This window comes from Muntiacus reevesi, chromosome 3 (assembly GCF_963930625.1).
Source record: "Muntiacus reevesi chromosome 3, mMunRee1.1, whole genome shotgun sequence".
NCBI lineage: Eukaryota > Metazoa > Chordata > Mammalia > Artiodactyla > Cervidae > Muntiacus > Muntiacus reevesi.
This window is the reverse complement of record NC_089251.1, coordinates 223401199-223417808: the sequence shown is the minus strand read 5'-3', so window position 1 is coordinate 223417808 and position 16610 is coordinate 223401199. Positions and strand designations below refer to the sequence as shown.

At 33.9% G+C, this 16610-nt stretch overlaps 1 protein-coding gene across 3 annotated transcripts in view; it reads left to right on the top strand.

The window, feature by feature from the left end:
• Positions 1–16610, top strand: part of ORC4 (origin recognition complex subunit 4) — an 82629-nt gene that overhangs the window by 50476 nt on the left and 15543 nt on the right. For all 3 annotated transcript variants that reach the window (XM_065931492.1, XM_065931494.1, XM_065931493.1), the window contains 5 exons: positions 3380–3455; positions 4017–4102; positions 5485–5533; positions 7382–7533; positions 13980–14153. In XM_065931492.1, the coding sequence (XP_065787564.1) occupies positions 3380–3455; positions 4017–4102; positions 5485–5533; positions 7382–7533; positions 13980–14153 (537 nt within the window). The remainder of the gene's footprint in view (positions 1–3379; positions 3456–4016; positions 4103–5484; positions 5534–7381; positions 7534–13979; positions 14154–16610) is intronic.

Here is a 16610-nt window from a genome sequence, read left to right as displayed (position 1 = left end):
AAAATGACGTACAACAGAGAAGTTGAATCTAAGTGATTCAGGCATCAAAGTGTCGAACCTAAATGTATAATTTGAACAGTTAATGAGTTAATTTATTCTGAACTTTCATGTTGGAAGTTTGTCTCTTAAGGCATACAGAAAGTTTACAAAAAAGGAAATAGAGCTAGTGACTGCTTACAAAAATGTACGAGTAAATACAAATTAAACCTGTATACTCCATTTCATTAGTAAATTGGCTAAAATAGATATATTTGTTACATAAAAAGTAAGCAAATTGTACAGAGCTCCCACGTAATCTCTCTCTCACAGACACACGCTCATACACACACGCACACGTGCACCCCAACACAGTTTTCCCTGTCATTAACATCTTGCCTTACTGTGGTACATTTGTTAAAATTAATGAAGCTATATTGAAACATTGCTAATTAAAGTCCATTGTTTACATTAAGGATTCTACAAGTCTATAGGTACAACACCATGTTCTGGTGCTTTGAAATAATTTATCTAATGTGATTTAACTGAAGTATGAAAAAACCCATACATGGTATTCCATTATGGTATAATTTAATTTTTTCCTACTGTGCTCCAATACTGAGAGGTCAGAAAGCTGAGAAGCATTGTTCAACTCACTTATGATTTGTTGTGTGTGGGAGTATCCTGAGATATAAAATAGGTTATTCTTAGATAAGAGTATTATTATATCATATAATTAGTATAATTATATATATTATAGCTTTGTATAATCATGTTTAGTAATATTATTAGTATAATTGCAGAAATTTGAACTTAAAAAATAAGATTGCAGTATATTGAAAATAATACCCTTAGCCAAACTTAAAATACAAAAATTGAAAATCTTCAGTTAAGTGGTAAAGATAACAAATTCTGTGGTTTGTTGTATTTCAAACATTTTATTTTAAAAATAGATGTGGTTCCAAATGAGAGATTTGACTATGGAAAATACTCTTCCATATAGAAATTAGACTTGCTAGATGGTTAAAGTTTCTTCTAGTTTGTTTCTTCTGGTTGTATATTGTTGAATATTGTGTCCCTGAAAGTATTCGGGAATAGTAATAAAAGCATAAAAACCTGGATGCTGGCAGTTCTAGCAAACAATGCAAGTATATTTGTAACATTAATTTTTAGCTACAAAGAATGTGGAAATGGGGTATCCACATTGATTATGCTGGTTAATGTAACATAACCAAGTAAGGTTTTTTTTAGTATATAATATAATATAAAATATTGAAAAGTTGACATTGTCTCCTTGGGGGAAAAAAAAATCTGACTTATATGATTGTTAACCTAGCTAATTACACAGTAAATTTTAGCAATATCCAGAGTGGAGCTAAAATTATTATTTGAAGACATGCTTGCCTAATATATTGAAATGATAATTTCAGACCACACACATAGCCCTCACGAAAAAGTTTTACGCTAATTCACGCAAATCATAGTAACTTGACGTTAAGGTAAATTTAGTGGAAAGAAGACTATAAATCTGTTATAACTCTCCCCTTACATATGTAAAATGAAGGTATTATTATTGACCCTGTTTCATTCTGCAAAGAATTAGAATGATTTTGAACAATTTATCAAATCTGAAGTGATTTTATAAAATCAGAGCCAGGGAAATATAAATATTATGTAAGTAAAGTATCAAGAGGTAGGTGCAGGAACATAGCAGATTGCTAAGAAAGTGCCATATAGGCTATATTTTGAGAAGCAAGTTATTATCATTTGGGGACTAAATCTGGTGATAGGATCTGACTTGATCCAAAGACAGAGAAGTACCACCTCATCTTCTGACAGTTTTCTCTAAGAATGTAACTTTTCTCGGCTGGGCTTTTACTTATAGTATGACAGTTGACATTTGAGGTTGTCTTTCTTTTTTATTTTTAAAGGATTTAGATTACCTGTGATCTGAGGTGGACTACCATATGCTTTAAATATGTTTGATGTCCTGTTGTGAAATCTGATGATTTGAAATGAGGGATTTTGCTTTTTGTTGTTGTTGTACAAAGATATTGCAGTGACAAATAGAGGTAAAATACTGCAAATACAAGTAGTAGTTTGTTTTTCAAAATAGTTACCAGTTGTCTCAATGACTTTGTGGAATAATCCTTTTTGTCCTCATTAAGTTTGATGCCACTTTTGTTCTATACATAGCCTAATTTCCTGAGCTATCTATTTTGTAATAGTACCCTTCTACTTCTATTTTTCATATTAGCAAAAATAATCCATCATGCTTTCTTTTTAAAATCTTCTTGTTTTTTCTTAATTCTGTTTATTTTCAAATTTCACAAAATATATGTAATATTAATATGAAGAGATATATATGATAGTGCAGTATGAATGATAAGATGTCACAAATCAAAAATATAAAGAATGTTAAGTATGTGGCACAGTTAAAAATGTGAAGCTTTACAATTGAACAGTTTAAGATGGTTTAACACTTTCTGGGTATTTTTAGTAGTAATTACTATTATATTTTGGGCTTCCCAGATGACGATAGTGGTAAAGAACCCACCTGCCAGTGCAAGAGACATGAGACATGGGTTCGATCCCTGAGTCGGGAAGATCCCCTGGAGGAGGGAATGGCGACCCATCTCAGTATTCTTGCCTGGAAAATTCCATGGACAGAGGAGCCTGGCAGGCTACTGTCCTTGGAGTTGCAAAGAGTCGGACACAACTGAAGCAACTTAGCATGCACACACTTTAATTTGAAGTGTATTGCTAGTAGTAATAATTTTTATTATTGTGAGATCTAAGGTACTTTAATAAGGGCTTTCTCTGCTTACCTAACAAATAACAAAGGCAACATCTCATATTTAGCTTAACTTCTTTGTATTTCTTTTTTGATTTTCATTTCAAGGTAACATGCAAAGTAATTCATGGTATTTTACAGAAATGGGTATAATGAGGGTAGATATTTTGCAGTCATTTAGTATTGTTCTGATACTTATTTTCAGTAGCTTTTAACTGATTTCAATAATAATTTTGTAGAGTCAGTACTGTAGACATATAATGAACTGACTGAGACGTAAAGTTGTTAAATGCCTATAGTTTTATGTGACTTCTACTGCAAAGAAATATTTCCTTTGAAAACTTAAGGGTTATTTCTAAACATTTATTAGAAGTTTGGGTGGCTGACTGAGAGAATGTGGCATCAGTCCTGGTTCTGACATCTTACTAAATCAGATATTAGAAATTCTAGTTGAACTTTCTGTCTGTAGAGAATCTGCAAATTTAATTGTTAATTTTAAGTGACAGCTGTTAATATTCTGTTCCTATTACTCCTAGTTTAAAAAAGAATATGGGCTTATCATCTTTTACTTGTTATTAAATATTTCATAAACTTTTTAATATCATTTAGTTAATAAACCATGCTTTGAAAGAACTAATGGAAGTAGAAGGAATGAGTGAAAATGTATTACAAGTTCACTTAAATGGTAAGTATGTTCTCATTTTGCCATTGGAATGATGTAAGCATATGAGCTTTTTACATTGTGAGACTAAATTTACTCATATATTTTAAATCTGCATTAATAACTATAATTTTAAAACTAAATCTTTGTTTAACAGACTTTTACTTTAGCACACTATGCACAATATTTTTAGAAATTTAAAGAAATAATAAAGACACGTAAGGTCTCCTTTTTTTGTATTGATTTTCTTTTCTTTTTATTTATTTATTTTAATTGGAGGCTAATTACTTTACAATATTGTAGTGGTTTTTCCATACATTGATATGAATCAGCCATGGGTGTACATGTGTTCTTATCTTTTTTAAAAATAACATTAATTCCAAGGAAGATGGTTCTTGAAGTCTATTAAATGCTTTCACTCTTAAATTTTAAAAGGGAAGTAATGTAAACTAAAAAGTTTTGACTTTTTCTTTCTAGTTAAATTTTTAAAAGCATTAAAAAACTTACTTGACTAGAATATAATCTGCATTGTATCAAATACTTACTTCATTTTTATGGCCTACTTTTAAATGGGCTTTATTTCAGGACTGCTGCAGGTCAATGATAAAATTGCCCTAAAGGAAATCACAAGACAGTTAAATCTGGAAAATGTAGTTGGAGATAAAGTTTTTGTAAGTATCATTTTCATTATTTTATTAAATAGAATTCAAAGGAAAGTCTGTATAGCATGGACCTGTTTATATTTTGCAAGAGTAGAAATGGTTCAGAGATTCTAAATCGAAATATACAAGATTCTTATCATAAGAATGTACAGTGCATTTATTCATCAAATCTTTTAAGTTTAGACTTTTTGAAGTAGATTTTATTGGTTATATTAGGACTTCCCTGGTGGCTCAGACAGTAAAGAATCTGCCTGTAGTGCAGGACACCTGGGTTCAATCCCTGGGTCGGAAAGATTTCCTGGAGAAGGGAATGGTAACCCACTCCAGTATTCTTGCCTGAAAAATCCCATGGACAGAGGAGATTGGCGGGCTACAGTCCATAGGGTCTCAAAGAGTCAGGTATGCCTGAGGGGCTTTCACTTTCACTTTTCATATTAGTTATAAAATAGTTTAAGAAATCAAGATTTGTTTAAATATTATCTGAGTTGTTTCTTTGTTTGTAAGACAAATATTCTGATTCTCTACCTCTTGCCCTACCTACCTTGGAAATAATATTTCTTGACAGCATGTAATCATCACAAAATATGTAGAAGCTCTGTAAAACATACTGTGTTATTTTATGTCAGATCTCTCAACTGGGAAACAAACAAGTGGGTATCTTTTGTCCTTTACATCTCCTCTAGTTTAAAGTTGACTGTTTCTTTAAATTAAGAAATTTGAATGAAGTAAAAATTAAGGACTTCAGTGAAAAAATATTTTAACAAGGCCTTTATCCACAAGCTGGAACATCTGGATAATGCATCTGCTACTCTATTAATTTCCATCCAGAATATTTAAATTGTACCAAAAAACGTATTGGCTGTGTTCCAAGTAAAGACAGTCAAATTTTATATGATATATACAAATTCTGTAATCTGCTCTTCAATTGAGAAACACTGCTGTATTGTCTAATGTTTGAGGCAGGTTTCTTCTTCCTTTTCTTTTGGGATCTCATTCAAATTTATGGTCATTTTTTTAGTGGTACAGGTTTGAGACTCGCAACAGACTGACACATTTGAAGATACAAAGTACAGTGAATTTCTTTTTTTCTCTGATTGTGTTTAGAGTATAGCAACTCTTAAAAACTACCTTTGATTAAATTTTTACAGATTTTATCCAGAAAATGTAAAATTTTGAACATGGCATAATCCCATTTTCAGTGTTATGCCATGTACTTTTATATTAAGGTTTTAGATTGTAAGCATACAAGAGATGGAGCTCGGAATCTGGCCAATGACTTTCATTTACTAGAAAAATAGATAAACTCTATACAGTGTCTGGAGTCATATAGCCCTCTTTTATTCTTTATTTTGCTAAACTTCTAGTCATGGTGTCTTGTTTTTGTTATTCAGGGTAGCTTTGCTGAAAACCTTTCATTTCTTCTGGAAGCTTTAAAAAAAGGTAAATGTTAGCTTATCAATAGTTTAGCTTTATTTTTTCTTTGATCGTATTCTTTATAAAAAATAAATATAAAAAAGAAATAATGACTACTGAAATCCCTATTAATAGTGATTATTCCAATTAACATTTTATTTCATATCTTTATTCACCTGTAGTATATCATTAGTATAATTTTTATAAGAGTGAAATGCTTTTTATTTTATTGTGAGATGTACATCTTTGCACTTACTCATAGTATGTTGTAAACATCTTTCCATGTCTGTAAATATTGAGTGCATGATCATTTTTATGGTTCTCGTATATCTCATTTTAAAAATATAAGCTATTTTAAAATTGTAACATAAAAAAATAAAATTGTAACTTAATAAATTATAACTTATTAATACCAGCTATCAACTTTTATTTCTGATTTTTATAATTAGGAAGAAATGCTTAAATGATCATCCAGATTTCCTGGGGTAAATTTCAGTGAGTAGAATACTGGGTTAAAAGGTTTCACATTTATAAGTATAAATATTAATTACCAAATTACCCCAGAAGATCCATTTTCTAAACATATTTTAAAGTACTTTTTCCCAGAACCTCAAAAGCAATTTTTTTTGTTTGCTTTTTTAATAGGAAAATATTTTCAGTTTAATTTTAATAATTTGGGTACTCATGATGTTCATATCAAATTTCAATTGGCCACTGATATTTCCTGATTTGTGTTTTTCCTGTTCTTTGCTTTATTTTGGTGGTTTACCTCATACTTACTATGAGAATTCCTGCACTCGTTTTTTTCTTTTCTTAATTTTGGTTTGGACTTTTCTAATGACTAGAAGTTTTAAATTATTTACATAGTCAAAAGTTTTCTTTTCTTCACACTTTAAAGACATTCACTTATATTTTTATCCAGTATGTACACTTATAATTCATAATTTAGCTGGAATTTGTTTTGGAAAGACGCAAAGTAGAGATGGCTTCAATATACCAATTCTCCCATTGTTATGTAATACTATATTTATCAAAAATGAAATTTCTGTCTTATGTAGGTCTGTGTTTAGACTTCTGAGTGGTACTTGTGGTTTTCATGTCTTTTAGATTAATGTATATGTTTTATTATCTTTTAGATGTATTATCCAAACTATAATATCTGATAATATTAATAATTAAAATAATTATTAATCAACCTGTTCATTACCAGGTTTTTTTTCACTTGTTTATGCAGACATAAAGCCTTTGACCTTAAGGAGATAGTGCTTGTTCTCCTAAAGCACTTTCCATTACTGTAGTGAGAAAAATGAATCCAGAGTCATGTGGGAATTTTCCCTAATTTTGAAATATTGAAATTGTGATTAGTAGGAATTAAAGTAGCTTTGGTTAAACTTCATAGTGTTACCATTGTTTATAAAAATTATTTCCAGGGGAAGATTTACTTTGCATTTCTAACTAAAAGTGAGTCTGTTTTGAAGTAATAGTTTTATGACTCATACTTAATCCGAAAGTATTTTGGTCTATGTAGGTTAAAAAATCTTTGTCCATTTTCTGATGATAGAAGAATTATTTACATAATTTAAAAAACAATAGTCTTCAATCATTTAAATGATTTTCTTAACTTTTCATCAGTAAAGCTACTAGAAGTCTGGTAATTAGACTGAATTACTTGAGCGCAATAGGAGCTATTTTGTCTTTTGAATAATTTTTTTGTTGAATAATTGTACATGCATTGGTAAGTGCCCTACCCAAAGCAGGTTAACAATGTACTTTTGTTGGATTCAGTTTCAGAAAATGAAATGTACTAAATAGTTTGAAAATTTAAGAAAGGTTGATATAACTGCTTATTAGTATAAAACTCTTATTTTCTCTTAGGTGACCGGACTAGTAGTTGCCCAGTGATCTTCATATTAGATGAATTTGATCTTTTTGCTCATCACAAAAATCAAACACTCCTCTATAATCTTCTTGACATTTCTCAGTCTGCACAGACTCCAGTAGCAATTATTGGTCTTACATGCAGATTGGTAAGTCTTTCTATTTAAAAAAAATTAATTATAGTATTTAGAAAATTAAAACTTAATTCCTGACTTAGTTACTGTGTAGCTCACTAATGTATTTCATTAGTGCTTGTGCATTTATGCCACTTTTTAACTCAAAGGAAACAAGGAAACATTTATCACACATGTTTGTAGCCTAATACCTCCCTTCATTTTACTCGGATTACTGAATAAAAAATGTGAAGTGAGATTTTGCTAATAAATATTATATAATTCTACATTAGTAAATAAAGAGAATGTTAACCTCACCACCATTTTATAAAAATTGCTAATGGTTTCTCATACGTTTTATATTTAAGATGCTTTCCAAATTTTAAAAGTGCTTGGAATCGGCTCAAAATGATACTAACCCAACTTTGTAGGTGCACATCTCTGGAAATGGAAGGGATTATTTCTGTCAGGTTATGATAGTAGTCAGTATCTTCTTTGCTCCTTGGGAGATTTTAGAATGATTTTAATTCAAGTCTTAATGTCACTATCACATTACTTTGTGAAGACTCCATGCACATTAAACCCTGTTTAAACTTCAGACAGTTTATGTAGGTCTGTTTGTGTTTACAGTCTCTCTTTTTTAAAATTTTCCCTGGAAGTGGGTGTACGATTCTTGAAAGTACTGCATTACCTGATCGATGGGTGAAGTGGATGGAACAAACTCGTTTCCATCTCCTAGTTCCAGAAAAACATTTAATTCATTGTCCTCAGAATATGTATGAAATACTAAATTGACAAGAATATATACTACTAGGCAAACAGCCAAAAAGTATTGTGTTTACCTTCTTTTAATCTCCTTATATGAACTTTCTTATTGAACTCAGATAAAACTGGCATTTAAGAGTCATCTTAATACTAATATGAGTCATCTTAATACTAATACTATGGCTGCCATGCATTCATAACTTCTATCCTTTTTCTTCCTTCATTTTTAGCAGGCTTATGTCAGGCCCTTCCACTTATTTTGCTTATATACAGCTCCTTTTCTTTTTTAGATGTGAAACTCTTTACTAAGTCATCTTTGAACAGTCCTGCCAGTTCTGTTTCTCTGAAGTTCAGTTCAGTTCAGTCACTCAGTTGTGTTTGACTCTTTGCAACCCAATGAACCTCAGCACTCCAGGCCTCCCTGTCCATCACCAACTGCCGGAGTCCACCCAGACCCATGTCCATTGAGTCGGTGATGCCAGCCAACCATCTCATCCTCTGTCGTCCCCTTCTCCTCCTGCCCTCAATCTTTGCCAGCATCAGGGTCTTTTCCAGTGAGTCAGCTCTTCGCATCAGGTGGCCAAAGTATTGGAGTTTCAGCATCAGTCCTTCTAGTGAACACCCAGGACTGATCTCCCTTAGGATGGACTAGTTGGATCTCATTGCAGTCCAAGGGACTCTCAAGAGTCTTCTCCAACACCACAGTTCAAAAGCATCAATTCTTCTGCACTCAGCTTTCTTTATAGTCCAACTCTCATATCCATACATGACTACTGGAAAAACCATACCCTTGACTAGACGGAACTTTGTTGGCAAAATAATATCTCTGCTTTTTAATATGCTGTCTAGGTTGGTCATAACTTTCCTTCCAAGGAGTAAGTGTCTTTTAATTTCATGGCTGCAATCCCCATCTGCAGTGATTTTGGAGCCCAAAAAAATAGTCAGCCACTGTTTCCACTGTTTCCCCATCTATTGGCCATGAAGTGATGGGACCAGAGCCATGATCTTAGTTTTCTGAATGTTGAGCTTTAAGCCAGCTTTTTCACTCTCCTCTCACACTTTCATCAGGAGGCTCTTTAGTTCTTCACTTTTTGCCATAAGGGTGGTGTCATCTGCATATCTGAGGTTATTGATATTTCTCCTGGCAATCTTGATTCCAGCTTGTGCTTCTTCCAGCCCAGCATTTCTCATGATGTACTCTGCATATAAGTTAAATAAGCAGGGTGACAATATACAGCCTTGACATACTCCTTTTCCTATTTGGAACCAGTTTGTTGTTCCATGTCCGGTTCTAATTGTTGCTTCCTGACCTGCATACAGGTTTCTCAAGAGGCAGGTCAGGTGGTTTGGTATTTCCATCTCTTTCAGAATTTTTCACAGTTTATTGTGATCCACACAGTCAAAGGCTTTGGCATAGTCAGTAAAGCAGAAATCGATGTTTTTCAGGAGCTTCCTTGCTTTTTTGATGATCCAGCACATGTTGGCAATTTGATCCCTGGTTCCTCTGCCTTTTTTAAAAAGAGCTTGACCATCTGGAAGTTCACGGTTCACGTATTGCTGAAGCCTGACGTGGAGAATTTTGAGCATTACTTTGCTAGTGTGTGAGATGAGTGCAATTGTGCGGTAGTTTGAGCATTCTTTGGGATTGCCTTTCTCTGGGATTGCAATGAAAACTGACCTTTTCCAGTCCTGTGGCCGCTGCTGAGTTTTCCAAATTTGCTCACATATTGAGTGCAGCACTTTCACAGCATCATCCTTTAGGATTTGAAATATCTCAACTGGAATTCCATCATCTCCACTAGCTTTATTCCTAGTGATGCTTCTTGAGGCCCACTTGACTTCACATTCCAGGATGTCTGACTCTTAGTGAGTGATCACACCATCGTGATTATTTGGGTCATGACGATCTTTTTTGTTCAGTTCTTCTGTGTACTCTTGCCACCTCTTCTTAATATCTTCTACTTCTGTTATGTCCATACCATTTCTGTGCTTTATTGAGCCCATCTTTGCATGAAATGTTCTCTTGGTATCTCTAATTTTCTTGAAGAGATCTCTAGTCTTTCCCATTCTATTGTTTTCCTCTGTTTCTTTGCATTGATCACTGAGGAAGGCTTTCTTATCTCTCCTTGCTAGTCTTTGGAACTCTGCATTGAGATGCCTATACCTTTCCTTTTCTCCTTTGCTTTTCGCTTCTCTTCTTTTCACACTTATTTGTAAGGTCTCCTCAGACAACCATTTTGCCTTTTTGCATTTCTTTTTCTTGGAGATGGTCTTGATCCCTGTCTCCTGTACAATGTCACGAATCTCCTTTCATAGTTCATCAGGCACTCTTGTCTATCAGATCTAGTCCCTTCAATCTATTTCTCACTTCCACTGTATAGTCATAAGGGATTTGATTTAGGTCATACCTGAATGGTCTAGTGGTTTTCCCCACTTTCTTCAATTTGAGTCTGAATTTGGCAATTAGGAGTTCAAGATGTGAGCCACAGTCTGTTCCCAGTCTTGTTTTTGCTGACTGTATAGAGCTTCTCCATCTTTGGCTGCAAATAATATAACCAGTCTGATTTCAGTGTTGATCATCTGGTGATGTCCATGTGTAGAATCTTCTCTTGTGTTGTTGGAAGAGGGTGTTTGCTATGACTAGTGCATTATCTTGGGAAAACTCTATTAGCCTTTGCCCTGCTTTATTCTGTACTCCAAGTCCAAATTTGCCTGTTACCCCAGCTGTTTCTTGACTTCCTACTTTTGCATTCCAGTCCCCTATAATGAATAGGACATCTTTTTTGGGTGTTAGTTCTAGAATGTTTTGTAGGCCTTCATAGAAACATTCAACCTCAGCTTCTTCAGTGTTACTGGTCGAGGCATAGACTTGGATTACTGTGATATTGAATGGTTTGCCTTGGAAACCAACAGAGATATTCTGTAGTTTTTGAGATTGCATCCAAGTACTGCATTTCGAACTGTTTTGTTGACTATGATGGCTACTCCCATTTTTTTCTAAGAGATTCCTGCCCATAGTAGTAGATATAATGGTCATCTGAGTTAAATTCACCCATTCCCGTCCATCTTATTTCGCTGATTCCTAGGATGTCGATGTTCACTCTTGTCATCTCCTGTTTGACCAGTTCCAATTTGCCTTGATTCATGGACCTAACATTCCAGGTTCCTATGCAATATTGCTCTTTATAGCACCGAACCTTGGTTTTATCACCAGGGTCTTCCACAACTGGGTGTTGTTTTTGCTTTGGCACTGTCCCTTCAATCTTGCTGGAGTTATTTCTCCACTGATCTCCAGTAGCATACTGACCACCTACCGACCTGGGGAGTTCATCTTTCAGTGTCCTATCTTTTGCATTTTCATACTCTTCATGTTTCATACTTTTCATACTGTTCATCTGATCACACAGACCACAGCCTTGTCTAACTCAATGCAACTTAGCCATGCCTTGTGGGGCCTCCCAAGATGGATGGATCATGGTGGAGAGGTCTGACAAAATGTGGTCCACTGGAGAAGGGAATGGCAGACCGCTTCAGTATTCTTGCCTTGAGAACCCCATGAACAGTTTCTGTAAAGAGTAGCTTTCTGTATCCTCCTTCCCCAGTACTTTGGAGCTTTTGATGTATGCTTTCATAATAAGCCTCTCTCAGACACAATCTGGCTGGTTCTCCACATATTTTTATTCTTCTTTCTGAAAAATAGCAATTTAACACAGTGGTTAAAGAAGCGTGTTCCTTCTTGCTAAAAGCTCTTCCTTTGGATGGAAGTAGCAATGGCAGATGCTGTCATCCCAACGAGGACCCAAATAAAGGGTTAGTGGCTCGTTAGCAAAGGCTCTTTTTTATTCTGTATGTTTAATTTTCCAACTGTGTAACTCTCCAAATGTGTGATTGAAGTCCATCGAGGTGTCCGTTTTTAGATTGAAAGAGCAGAAGGATTGATAGAGTAGTGATTTTGCTAGCAAATAACCTCGTCCCTGTAGCAGCAATTTTATTTTCACTATATCCTCTATCCCCACATTATCAACTTCTGTCATTACTGTCCACCATAAAAATATCAGTTAGTGTTCATCTCTAAAATTCTTTTTTTGTTGTCATTTAGTTGTTAAGTTGTGCCTGACACCTTGCGACCCCATGGACTGTAGCATTCCAGGCTTCCCTGTCCTCCACTATCTCCCAGAGTTTGCTCAAATTCGTGTCTGTTGAGTTGATGATGCTATCTGGCCATCTCATCATCTGCTCTCGCCTTCTCCTTTTGCTTTCAGTCTTTGCTAGCATCATGTTCTTTTCCATTGAATCAGCTCTTTGCATCAGTTGGCCAGAGTTTTGGAGCTTCAGCTTCAGTACCAGTTCTTCCAATGAATATTCAGGGTTGATTTATTTTAGGATTGACTGGTTTGATATCCGTGCAGTCCGAAGGACCCTCAAGAGTCTTCTCCAGCACCACAATTCAAAGGCATCAATTTTTTGGCACTCTGCCTTCTTTATGGTCCCACTGTCACATCTGTACATGAGTACTAGAAAAACCGTAGCTTTGAGTGTACAGACTTCTATCTTTTCCCGTTCCCAAGTTAAGGCTCTTAATTCTGTTTGCCCAGTGTTGCTTCCACTACCTTTCAACCACCTACCCAGATGGGTGGTGTGGAACTCCTCCTTAGTAGAAAATTAATGTATAGTATTTCTGAAATAACTTGTAATTCTCTTATGCTGACACTATATTTTTCTGTACCTATAAAAAAATCTCAGATTTTTCAGTCACCCTCCCACTTCAAGCCCCAAACTACTAATCTTTCCTGTGTTCCTTCTCACATTAGCCATGATGCCTTTAATTCTTCCTTATGTATCATTGGCTTCTTAACCTAGAGTCATCTGAGTATATTTGAAATTCCATTCTGGCCCTTACCACAGCTTTTTTTTTTCTTATTTATAGAAAATTGACACTAACCTTGCTCCCTCTCTTAAGGGAAAATAGCACATAGTTTCTCAAATGTTGCTATAAAAGAGCCAGAAGACAGAATATAATTTATTTTATCAGTGTAATGCTGTATTCCTGCCAGTTTCCCTTTCTATGCTTTGTTTCTTATACCAAGTGTAGCTTCAGCTTAATGTGTACAGTTTAGTGAACTGAATTTTTTTTCATTATATATGCTGCTTGAGTTTTTGTTACATTAAACAATGAAAACAGTGTTATAAGTTTTCATGAATGTTAATATATTAAGTCTAATTACATTTTATTATCTTAATTTTTTTATATGAACTTCATAGACTATTTGAAATTCCTTTTTGGGACTCTTCCTATTACTCTGGCATATAGCTGTATTCACTATGGTTATAATTTTTTAGCAATTATTGTAGGTCTTGCAGTGTTAAAGATTATCTGAGAAAAACATAATTAGAAAAGGGCTAATCAGGACATCATTGACATCACCAGGCCTACAAGTGCTTAGAAGAGGATTAAAAGTAGCTTGCATTAAAAATATTTTTAGAGCTTTGGTTTATTTACCAGTCACATTGTCATACCTGTACTACCTTGTAGTCCTAAGTATATCAAGGGAATAATTAAAGTCTTTAGAAGCTTGCATAAATTTTTTTTAGTGCTTAATTGTGTATTATAGGGTAAGCATTGCTAATTATAAGTGATACCTCAAGTCGTTTTAACTGTAACATTGGTATGATTATTTTAAACATGCATCTCATGGAGATTTTTGTTTGTTTTTAAGGATATTTTGGAACTCTTAGAAAAAAGAGTGAAGTCACGATTTTCCCACCGGCAGATACACTTAATGAATTCATTTAGTTTTGCACAGTATCTTAAAATATTTAAAGAACAATTATCTCTACCTTCGGTATTTCCAGAGAAGATTTTCGCCAAGAAATGGAATGAAAGTGTACAGGTAATTTGGAACAAAGACATAAAGTAATTTTTGTGTCTTGCTATACCATTTGAAAACAGTTGAAACTTGAAAATTTTTATAATCTATAAATTAGCATAAAATTTCTAATATTACTGTGGCATAAAACTGCATTAATATATACTCTTGTGTATATTTTATTGTAAAAAACAGTTGCAATGTCATACCTCCTTTTTTTTTTTCTCAAAAGATCTTTTATGAGATTGGCTTTATATCTGTTTATATTTTAGATTACTTTGTTAATGAATTTCATCATTAAATATTCTCTTTATTTTACAAGTTTAGCAATATACTAACTTAGTAAGGTTCATTCGTACCTGTGGAGTATGGATTTTTCTTCTCTCTTTCTTATGAACAGCTTAAGCTTTTTTCTTCTTGGGTCTGTTAAGATGCGTTTTAGACTGGCACCTTTGGTTATATTACCTCTATTGACAAATCCCATCTTTGAGTTCTTGCATTTACTAACCTTGTGGACTCTGTAAATTTACTTAAGTTGATGAGCATAGCTTGTGCAGGCTGTTGTATCAACTAAGCTTACTAGCATCCATTTATCTTATACTGACAAGTTTTAGTTGTTAGGAAAAAGGGAGAGAGCATATGTATGTGAATAGGTGATTAATAATGTGTTTGGAAAACAGTGTTCCTGAATAAATCTCACACATTAAAAATACAGGCCTTGTAGAAAATATTGGAGTCCTGGGTTTTGTAAGAATTGGCCAATAACTGGTCTATAATATTAAATACTAATGTGTGAAGATGATTAGGTCTGCTTAGAATTACATAATCTATTGGAGGAGGAAATGGCAACCCACTCCAGTATTCTTGCCTGGGAAATCCCATGGTCAGAGGAACCTGATGGGCTACAGTCCATGGGGTCACAAAGAGTTGGACACAACTGAGCAACTAAACAACAAGCATAACACAGTCTATATTCATTGGCTCTAAAAAGATTGTTTTATGTTACAGCAATAATGGTAGTTTATATTTTTTTTACTATAAAATCTTTAATATCAATACCAAATTAAAAGTGAGACTCTGCATTTATTTTGCTCTTTAACAATTTTTTTTCCCTGTCTTTGTTGAGGTATGATTGACAAATTAGAAATTGTTTATATTAAAGTGTACAACTTGATGTTTTGGTATATATTGTGAAATACCACAAACTATTTAACATATCCATCACTTCATATAAATTTCTTTCTTTTCTCATTTTTTTAAAAAATTTTGTGGTAAAACAGTTAAGTTTTATCTTCTAAGCAAATTTCAAGTACATACTACTATATTGTTAACTATAATCATGTTACTGCACATTACATGTGCAGAACTTACTCAGCTTGTATAACTGAAACTTGATTTTTATTTTGATTTTCAAATACTCTGCTCATGTAAGCACTATTAATTTTGGCACTTTTTAAAATTAAAAGCTCATATAATAAAATGTAATCAGTGCTTAAGAATACATGGTAAAAGGTAGAATTTTCCCTTATGTTCACGCCCATGTTCCCTCCTTTCACTGCAAAGTAATTATTTGGTTTATAGTATTTCAGACCTTATGTACATGCTGACGTTGTTTTTACATGAAGGATTCAAACCTGAAATGTTATTCTCTGGTTTATCTTTTTTACTTTGTTCTACCTTTGTTCTGATTGTTAATTTCATATTATTTTTCCTAATATAACTATACAGAATTTTATCTCAAAATAATTGACCGTTTTCCTTAAAACCCAGATATTGTGTCATGATATAACTAGTGAGTCTTCCCTTCTCCCTTCCTCCCCAAATTAATTTTCCTGGAACTCAGATATTTACTACGTCATATAAGTTTTTCTTGATAGTACATCTGACTGGAGGATTCCATGCTTCATGAACGCTTCTTAGTTGGTGCTCTTCTGTTGTCTTTTTCCTTACCTGGGTGTGAAGCGCCTCAGAGCCCTGGACCTTTGGCCTGTGAATCCTCCTTTGAGTGTGTCACAGACTTTAACCTTTTCTAGATCTTGAACTGATTGTCATGTTAACAGTAGTTATTTTTCTGATTGCTTTAGTGATCAAACGCAATCTTTCCTAGTATTTAAATGTCTGTGATTTCCCAGGGCTTTTTTTATTTTTATCTCTGCTCACTTTCTTTTCCTAAAATGACTCCATAAGCCTGGATTGTACTGTCCTGTCCTGGATCTTTCTGTCCTTCCCTCCTGTGTTGCATTCTGAGCATCTTACAGTGGGTATATAAAGGAAGTAGATGGTGACAGTTTTTGTGAGGTATAACTTTTGATGACTCAGAAAGTGGTAACCATGTGATAATAGAGTTGCTTGCCCTTATTTTTTTTTGTCCTTTGCTGAGCACTGAGTTAAGGGGCAGGATGATAGAAATGAATGTGGAAACACTCCAGTCCTCTTTTTTGATTATTTTTGTGGTCCAGGTAGAACTGGTACCACTGAACT